The 10,000-nt window shown below is 42.0% G+C and overlaps 1 protein-coding gene across 11 annotated transcripts in view; it reads left to right on the top strand.

The window, feature by feature from the left end:
* Window positions 1-9,994, top strand: part of LOC138976723 (RILP-like protein 1) — a 27,620-nt gene extending 17,626 nt beyond the window's left edge. For 3 of the 11 annotated variants that reach the window (XM_070349596.1, XM_070349598.1, XM_070349597.1), the window contains 2 exons: window positions 5,588-5,773; window positions 9,289-9,994. In XM_070349596.1, the coding sequence (XP_070205697.1) occupies window positions 5,588-5,762 (175 nt within the window). In that variant the 3' untranslated portion in view covers window positions 5,763-5,773; window positions 9,289-9,994. Of the gene's footprint in view, window positions 1-417; window positions 526-3,376; window positions 3,445-5,587; window positions 5,774-9,288 lie in introns of those variants that run through there. The other 8 variants (XM_070349606.1, XM_070349603.1, XM_070349605.1 and 5 more) reach the window with 4 other exon arrangements.
* The last annotated feature ends 6 nt before the right edge of the window (window positions 9,995-10,000 follow it).

Below are 10,000 nucleotides of genomic sequence, written 5' to 3'. Positions count from 1 at the left end.
GTGCGTATCCCTTACACGCCTCACAACACCGTTCGTTGAAATGTTCAAATTTGGTGCAGATTTGTGTTTACACTGGACGTTCTTTGTTGTTGGACTAGTTTTTGGTGTGGTTTACTTGTGTTCGCAGACTGTTTCATTTTTGGGCTTCTTATTTTTATGCTTGGTTTTTGATTGATATCTTCTTTTAATAGATTTGTCAAAATCTTTGTGCTGTGCTTTTCTCTTAAATTTTAACATTCAGTACTTGGTTACTGTCAGCATGTCTAGTTGATATCATTTGTCGTCAGTTAGCGCTAACAGTCACAGTGTCTGTGCCAAACCAGCCGACCTTGTACTAGTCATAGGCAGAAAAGGAATACTGTGTAGAATTTATTTCTCAATGGTGATATCGTGATATCTCTGTGTCTGTTGTCACAGCTTCAGTGCTGTGTTTCGATCCAAGAAGAGAAACCCCAGGGAGAGGAACGTAGTGGTAGACTCTGCTGCAGAGTTAAAAGACTTGTTTGTCTAGCTGAGTGTCCCAAGGTATTCTGTTGAAAGTTGAATTGCTTCAAATGCAGGAGCTTTACTTATACAGTGGAAGCCCCCCTATTAACCCCCCACCCCAATTTAGAACTCCCTCCATTTTATGACCCTGTTTTCTAAAAAAATGTGTTCATCACCTCTCTAAATTTACCCCCATTTTAAGACTCCCACCTTTTTAAGACCTCAGATTGGTGGATGTCTTGAAGGGCCACTGTACAAACATGCTTTCAGCAAGAGTTCTGGTTTGCGTTTTTGTTCTTGAGTTCACTTCAGAATTGTGTGGACTAAAACTACCAAGTTATGATAATGTTATCTTGCAAGTCCAGGTGAATAAGGATAACAAACTGATAGGGAATGGGGTGATGGATGCTTAGCATTTGTTGCACTGATTATCAGCACGAAAACAGTCAAGGCGCGCTTAATAAAACCACAATTATAAAATCGTGATATGTAATAATGCTGTTTTAAAGTCGAGGTGAGATCAAGTTTATTTGATATTGTAGGAACAACTTGTAATTTGTTCTTATTATTTGTGATTGTATTGTTTGAAGTTTGTTCGACACTGCTATATTTTGCTTGCTTCATTATTTTTTGTTTAATTTTTTTTACTGTTGTTGGTTTTCATTTATTATGGACAATTGAATCCTTATTTCAAAGGATACACTTGCACTTTCATGGCAGCGAGCAAACATGATTTTGTTCCAACTTCATATCTGACAAAGTTCATAATGCTCAAGGGGATGCGTGCTCAAATTGTAATTCGAATATTAACCCCTTCACTGCCCACCCTGTATGTAATACGTGGTCATTTTTGGTTTGTCGTACGCCCATAACCGTATCTCGTACGTGGGATTTGTGTCGCCAACATTTCGGGACATTTCTGAAAACTAAATGGGAGGTAACCACTGTCCAAGTACTTGTAGGGGTTCTAAACACAGTTCTTTCCCATAGACCGTTCGGATAAGCTACTATACCACGTGTTGACAACTCACCACTTTGCCAAGACATGTCGAACCGATCTTAGTATTCAAAATGGCGGCCGAAAGTCCGACCTCAACTCGTAGACCTGTTTTCAAGCGATACAGTGTTCTGGACGCTCTACAAGAAGTGATTTATGGATTACCACACAGAAGAATACTTTTATGGGCTGTAATGTGAGTACCTGATGTTTGACACCAGTTTTAGCAGTGTTTTGTGTGGTTTTATGTGCTGCAATGTCACGCAAGGGTCGTAGCAGACGACGGTTTATGCATATCGCCGTTCCTCTCAACAGTCAAAAGCCATCGCTAGAGTTCTTGTGAACCACAGCCGTTTGTTTCGTGCATAAAAAACGTGCTATTGTAGATAAGCTGACATCGAGTCGTATTCAAATGACTAACTGACGACTACATTGTGAAAAAGGGAAACTCGATCACACGGGTTCACGATGGCTCAGGGGTAAGATAAACCACGCAAAAATAAATTCTTTGAAAATTGTTCGCTCTTTACGGAGGGCACCTAGGATGTTCTCAATCGTTGAGTGTTTAAATGAAAGGGTGTTATACTGTGTGTAAAAGCCTGACCGTATCTGTGATGGTTTACGGGAGGCTTACTGTGCCTTTAAATCTTGCAGGACCCAAACATACTTCTGCACGCTTTCTTTTCTTTTCATTATTCAGTTGCTTTGCAAAAATAAAATGTCGTTGCTTTTCTCAACTTGTCAAGTCAGTCAAAACGACCGCAGAAGGCAGAACTGGGAGGGAAATGACACTGATTGGAATACGAAAAGATCTGAGATGACGACAGCTGAAATGGCGTCATGTGGTCACACCTATCTCGAGAAATAAGTGTCACACAGAACTAGCGCCCTTCCATTATCAGCAACTGTGTCAGACGCACGCGCAGAGCGACTGGCAATGTGGAATTAATCCTCCCGCTAGCTATGGGTGAGGCTGTCAGATGCCTGTGAATATGACAAGTTTTTGAACCACAACACTCGTACAGCTCTGCTATCCAACAATGTTACAACCTAACGATAGTGAATGAAGGTACCTGGTGCATGTAGTGATCAAAGATGCAGGACATGAAGCATAACTAATGCACTTACAGTGGAACCTAATTCAAGACATAATAAAATCAAGTTTTAAAAAGGGTGGAATCTTAAAATGGAGGTAGATTTACAAACGTTTGTGAACAGAAACCCTGAAAAGCAAGATCTTGAAAGTGGGGGAGGGGGGAGGAGTCTTCGGATTTAGGGACTCGTAAAAGAGGGGGGGGGGGGGGGGGAGGAGGGGGCAACTGTGTAAACCAGCGATGCAGGGTAAAGTACATGACAGTGATCTGGTTTACAATGGTAATCCTCAGTGTCCTCTTCTCAGCCACTGAAATCTTGGAGTGTGTGCGTCACCAAGCGTTGAAGTTGGAGACTCTTAGGTTTCACGTGTTGTACTGCACAGCTTGTTAGTCATCTTCATGTTCGTCCAGTTTCATATCGTCTCCTGTCCTTATTTGTTAAAGCAACATGGAATGATCTTGCCTTGAAGAAAGTGGCCATATGCACATCATTTCCATACCTGTACTATCATATTTCTGTCACATTACCATCTCTCTCTGTACATAGACGTTTCATCAAAAACTATGATTCACAGAGAAAACACGGGGATATAACTTTGGCATGTGTGATCATGTCAGATTCATCAAACGTTCCTTTAACTAGCCTTTTCTTTTCTTTTTTTCATTTTGTTTCCTTTTTTTTTTAATTCTTGATTTATAGCAGAATCAGAACTGGTCAGTATTAGATGTTATATCAACAGATGGTTCTTTTTTTTCTGATGCTAAATGAACAAAGTGTCTGTTGTTGTTTTTTGTCCAGCTTTCTGCAGCTTTTGGACAATCTGGACCTCCCACCTCTCAACTTCTAGTCTCCCGGTTTTAAACTCGGTATGGGCATTGAACCTGCAGTTGATGATCCCCTGTTCAACGCTTCCTTTCTCTCAGTGGTCTTTGTCACTTTTAGCTGCTTCCTGTGATGCTCAGTGGTCTTTGTCACTTTCAGTTGCTACCTGTGATGCTCAGTCTGTGCTTGTCATGCTGAGTAAATCTGGCTGTGATTCTTCCTTGTAGCCTGTGATGCTGAGTTTTAATTTGGCTGTGATATTTTGTTTTTAGCCTGTGATGCTGAGTTTTTGGCTGTGATTCTTCGTTGTAGCTTGTGATGCTGAGTTTCTGCCTGTGTTTTCGAGTTTTGTTGTCCTGTAGTGTATTTATTCTTGTAGTCTTTGATTGATGTTCATGATGTGCTGGCTTCAGTTTTCTGTGGTGACTCTTGTTGAAGTTTGGTTGCTCCGTGTGATCACTGCTTTCAGTTCCTGGCAGCTCTCTTTGAGTGGTACAGCTTCATTTTGCTGTTCTGTTGCTGTAGAAGCTATCTTTGAGTAGTACAGCTTCATTTTGCTGTTCTGTTGCTGTAGAAGCTATCTTTGCAATTGCATTGAGCTTTTTGCCTTGCACCTGAAATTGATATCTTACCGGTGTATCTTTCGATTTTTTTAAAATGTTGTGTACACAGGAAATAAGTGGCCTGCTTTGTGTTTTATTTTGTCATTGTGTGTGTTAGTTGTGCAGTGTTCAGTGCCTCTGTTCCTTCATAGTGTGTAAATGGTGGTTAGTGTTTGTTAAACAGGGATTTAATGCAGTCTGCACCAAACGTTTGAAAACTGCTGAGTATTTGATTAAAACACACTTTTTTGAGTGTAGCGGAAAAAACTCCCCCTCCCCTTTCCTTATCCTGTGTATATTCCCAAACCTGTTATCGTTCTGTGTGTCTGTTTAGTTGTTTTCTGGGTGGAGGGGGCAGAAGTGGATTTGCAAGGCATTACAAAGTGATCACTGACGGCTACCTCTAGATTTGCTTTGGACTCACTGGTGCTTGAAATGCGCTGTGGGTAAATTTGAAGATAAAGCCATAAAAGTTCAAATATACGAAGATCTTGGGTCACTGGTAAGGTCAAGAAAGACTGTGTCTGGTTATCTGTCTTTTAGCTATTTGCTCTGTTGATGCACATGGCAAAGTGACCACAGCAATTTGGAACAAACATTCATTGTTTTCAAATTGGTTATCCAGAACAGGGAGACAAAAACCCTGCTGTTGTTCTATTATTGACCGATCTGTCTCCCCAGCCTTCCCTCTCTCTTGCCTGGCTTAAGGCGGTCCTTGATTTAACCCAAAGTCCACTTCGCCAAGACTACGCAAAACTCAGCGTTAAAGCTTAGTGCATCCAGCTTTGTGAAGTATACTTGGTATAGTCGACTTGGCCCAGTGAAGGACGGGCTTTACATTGCAGTGCTAATTACTCTTCATCTTCTTCTTCTTCTGTGTTCGTGGGCTGAAACTCCCACGTACACTCGTGTTTTTTGCACGAGTGGAATTTTACGTGTATGACCGTTTTTTTCCCCGCCATTTAGGCAGCCATACGCCGTTTTCGCAGGAAGCATGCTGGGTATTTTCGTGTTTCTATAACCCACCGAACTCTGACATGGATTGCAGGATCTTTTTTGTGCGCACTTGGTCTTGTGCTTGCGTGTACACACGAGGGTGTTCGGACACCGAGGAGAGTCTGCACACAAAGTTGACTTCGAGAAATCTCTCGCCGAACGTGGGGACGAACTCACGCTGACAGCGGCCAACTGGATTCAAATCCAGCGCGCTACCGACTGAGCTACATCCCCGCCCCATTACTGTTCAATCAGATAGATGCAACATTCAGTGTGGTTGTCTGCAGAATAGGAGGCTTCAGAAGTATGGGGCAGATCTGATAAAGATGTATGCACATTTGCGTCCCCAACACATACCCCCCCTTACCTCTCCAACACATACCCCCAAAAAATGTGCAGTTTGTTCCCAGCACTGTAACCCAAGCCTCCCTTTCTCCTCTCTTGTTTTCAATGCAGACAGTTGAATAAATAGGACTTAAATCTGTAAGAAAAATCCTTCTGGACCTACCACTGCTATCGTTTGGTGATCAAGTTTCAGAGTCAGAGTTTGAGTTCTCTCCCCTGTTAACGAGGAACTTATTGCTTGCAGGTTCGTGTCCCTACTGGAGGCAGGGCTAGATTTGTTAGGGGACAGCTCGGAAGATCAGGCCCCCGCGAGAAAACCGCGGGCTGTGTCCCTTACCATGAAAACCATTAAAACCACTAGGCAGCCAAAGACCGTCACCCCTCTGCAAGAGTCGAAAGAAAGCGAAACTGTCTTATGAGGTGGGAAGAGGTAGGGAGGTTTGTGTTGCATCATACTGCTATCCCAGCATACTACTCTTTGTTGTTCACCGTCCAATAGCTGAGGCATGTACTCTCCCTGCTTCCTGGATTGGGCGTTGACTGTGGGTCTAAGTGTTTGGTAGTGGCTTGTCTTCCCTGTGTACAGGACTGTTGCCTGGCATGCAATATTGTCTCTTTTGTTGCCAACATTTCTGACGTGACTCAGTCTTGGTGTAGAATGTGGATTGACGTACGTTATTTAATTGAATTGACAAAGTAACTTCTATCAGTTTGAGGGACTTAGCGGCGAGTCCTTTTTTTCATGCGTTTGACAAAGTAGCATCTATAAGTTGTACTTTGAGGAAGTATAACTGGGGTTTCTGGGTTCTCACTCTGAACAAGACATCGTATTTATTGCTGACTGAAACTTTTGTTGTTTTGTAATTTCAAAATTAGACAGAAATATATTTTAGTCTTTGTGCAATCAAGTAGGGGTAAGGTTAGTGTCTGATGGTGGTGTATCATGGTTTAACAAGTATAAATGTTGTTGACTTGTCTTTGCTGTGCTTATTTTGCGTTGTGAAGCACGCACTATTCCCTCTCTCGCTTGTGCACTTGCTGCTGATATACTGACCTGTTATTCTGTTGCCTGCACTTTGATTGGAAGGACGTTTTACGTTCATGCCTGCCAACTGCTGTGTAACAATTTTCTCATGGAAAAAATTCATGTTTATGTTTACTGTTAATGTATGGACAATATTGTATTGTCACTTCTGTGTTTAGCATGACAGAGTTAAACTTAATACAGGAATAAGCATTCATTCTTACCTGAATGGATGACAGAGTTAAACTTAATACAGGAATAAGCATTCATTCTTACCTGAATGGATGACATTGGTCCAAGGTACAGTCGGGGCGGGGACGTAGCTCAGTTGGTAGCGCGCTGGCTTTGTAGCCAGTTGGTCGCTATCAGCGTGGGTTCGATCCCCACGTTCGGCGAGAGATTTATTTCTCGGAGTCAACTTTGTGCAGACTCTCTTCGGTGTCCGAACACCCCCGTGTGCACACATGCGCACGAAAAAGATCCCACGTTCACAGCGAAAGTCTCAGGGCTTGGAAAACACGAAGACACGCATGCATCATCTCTCGTCTCTGATTATCATGATCGTATTTCGATACTTTGACGAGACAAACCCAATGCTGGTGTGTCGAAGAAGACAGCCACAGCGGGCTTGTTCGAATCAAAGTATCACACCATATCTTCAGCGTATTACCAATACCTGCCCCAATATAGACCAGTTGGTCTAAGAGGACGTTAAACCCAAATAGTCAGTCAGTCAAGTTACAGTTGAAAGAAACTATGCTACACCTTGGTACTATAACTTGGGTAAATAGTTTACAGTAATTGTACATGTAAAGGAATAAAGTAATGCAATAGTTCAACAAATGCTACACCCATGGTGCAAATTCAGCTGAAATGTTAGACCATGGGTGTAGCATTTATTGAACTATTGCATGTGACGACTTCCTGACAATCTTTTTGTGAATTTTATGGAGTCTTATAACTTTTCCATTTATTCTGGTGACAGATTGCTGGTCCTATTTTTGTCCAGTTATCATTATTATGACTTTGAAATTCTAGGTTAGTCAGTGTGTCGTATTTAACAGGAGGCAGAGCTGAGGCTCGTTCTGAAAGAGACCTCTTAACAGGCAGCATGCAGTCACTACAGACAAGACTTAAGCACGTATTGTACTCCCATCACTGATTTTCATGAGAACATCTCCAGTGCAGTGGACTAATGTGTATTATGAAGAGTCGGTTGTGGCAGGGTACTGAGTAATAAGCACCACTCAGTCAATTCTTACAACATTTGCGGCACTGTTCTTGCACTTTTCTTTCCCATGCTGCACTTACAACAGATCTCTTTTGTGTAGACACAACGTCTGAGTCTGTGCCAAGAGGGCTGCTTCACTGTCGGTCAGTCCCCACTGCTTTTGCCTTGAAATTCCTCGCGCCCCCTAATTGGCGTAGAGGCGCGTCCCCCGGGTGGTGGATGGGGGAGCCTTCTCTACTAACTTCTGAGAGAAGGTCGCATCACTCTCGATGCCATGAACCTAATTAGGATCTTTTTCTTGTTTCTTTATTTCTGCCTCCCCAAAGTCCTTTTACTTTCCTTTTCTCACCCATAAAATTCTTCACTTATTACCCTTGTTAAGTGGTTCTTGTATAGAATATAGTCAATGTTTGTAAAGATTTTAGTCAAGCAGTATGTTATATGTAAGAAATGTTTAGTCCTTTGTGCTGGAAACTTGCATTCTCCCAGTAAGGTCATATATTGTACCATGTTGCAAGCCCCTGGAGCAATTTTTTGATTAGTGCTTTTGTGAACAAGAAACACTTAACAAGTGGCTCTATCCCATCTCCCCCCTTTCCCCTATCCCATCTCCCCCCTTTCCTTCGTCGCGATATAACCTTCGTGGTTGAAAACGACGTTAAACACCAAATAAAGAAGCCTTGAAATTATTTTCCTATTGCTTAACTTATAAAACCTTGCATGGGTCACTGAGTTTGTAATCTCTCCTTTTGTATGTCCATACCATACCTCCTGATATATATTTGCATGTAATAGAATATATAAGGAAGTTAAGATTTTGCGTAACTACGGGATCTGTTTTCATCTCTTGATACTCTCTTTTTTGGTCACTGCTGTCACTGAACACTTTCACAATTTGTTTTTGTCATTCTTGCATGTCTTTGAGTCCAAAGTTGAAGACACTTTTCTGTCCATAACAAAATATCGTTTTCGAAACAGACTTTTGCTTACAAAATCAGTTGTGGATTTGTAAAGAGGATATTTTTGATTTAATGAACTGGTTCTACTTCTAGAATCTGTGGAAATGAACTCCAAGTCTGTGAGGGGGGGGGGGGGACAATATGAGTCTGCCCCTGTGTATTTGTTGGCTATGCTTTTGAACATATATGACGGGCACAATAGTACTGTTGTTGAGATGTCGATCAGCCTTGAAGATTCGGGGTTCAGGGTAGGGATTTTTTACATCTCCCAGGTCAAATTATGTGCCGACCTGCTAGTGACTTATTCCCCTCTGTGTGTAAGCTCAAACAATAGACCACATACGCATGTAAAAGATCCTGTAATCCATGTCAGAGTTTGGTGGGTTACACAAACAAGGAAATACCCAGCATACATACTCCTATAAAATGAATGGCAGGGGAAAAACAGTCAAAAGCCCTGGCACTCATGCAAAAAAAACCAAGTGTGCTTGTGTCGGGATTTGCAGCAAAAGAAGAAGAATGTGGAGAAGCCTTAATGTCAATGTTGACTGGTGTAGTGTGGAAATGGGATGTGAGGATTTGTGTTGAAAGGGGGTGAGGGGAGCCCATAGTGTTGTTCAACATTCAATGGACACTGACCCGTATACAAAGGATGTGCGGCAGAAGGTCAACTTTTAACCCTTGTCATAATAATACCCCATCACTCAAACGTCTGCCCTTGTCTGTTTCAGCTTCAGTTTTTTGTTTGGGGATGGTCCCTCTCCGCCCAGGTCGACGAGAGTGATGAAGCGCTCCAACAGCGCCGTCAGCCCCAAGTAGCCCCCACCCTCTCCGCCGCCACAGGGTCATGTCATCTTTGTCGCCATGGCAACCACTCCCATCATTCCCTGTCAAGTGCCTCCAGCGACGACCTTGATGACGATGCATCTTCCTCGGGCTTCCTGCCTCCTGTGGCATTGTGGGAAAGCAACAACCTTTGAACTCTTACCATTTTCTAATTTTTAATTTTGATTTTAATGGGAAAATTTTATTTGAATTCAATTTGACAGCTTGGTTTTAGGGAATTAGTTTTAGTATGGATAATTTAGAATTTGAATGAAAAAAGAAAACTGCTATTCACTAGGACTGGTGAGAGAAAAGGGTTAGTTTTGGTTTTGTTTCCGGCAAGAATAGAACTTTGTTACTTTTCGTTGTGTTGAATGTTTAAAACAATCCAGACTACCTTTTGGAAACAAGCATGGGCATAAATTAGTGCATACAAGTATAGCAGCTATGTTTTGAATACTAGGGCTGCTTTGTGTAGCATGAGGCATACAATTTATTTTGTTTTTTAACTTTAGAGCTTTTTTTCGGTGGGGGGGGGGAGGTTATACCCAAAGCTACCGATACTGATCACTTTTGTACAATCTTTTTTAAATTTGATATTGTTTATTTTATCGTGGG

The sequence above is a fragment of the Littorina saxatilis genome, linkage group LG9 (assembly GCF_037325665.1).
Source record: "Littorina saxatilis isolate snail1 linkage group LG9, US_GU_Lsax_2.0, whole genome shotgun sequence".
Classification (NCBI taxonomy): Eukaryota; Metazoa; Mollusca; class Gastropoda; order Littorinimorpha; family Littorinidae; genus Littorina; species Littorina saxatilis.
Note: the sequence above shows the minus strand (reverse complement) of the source record. Positions and strands in the feature narration are given on the sequence as shown.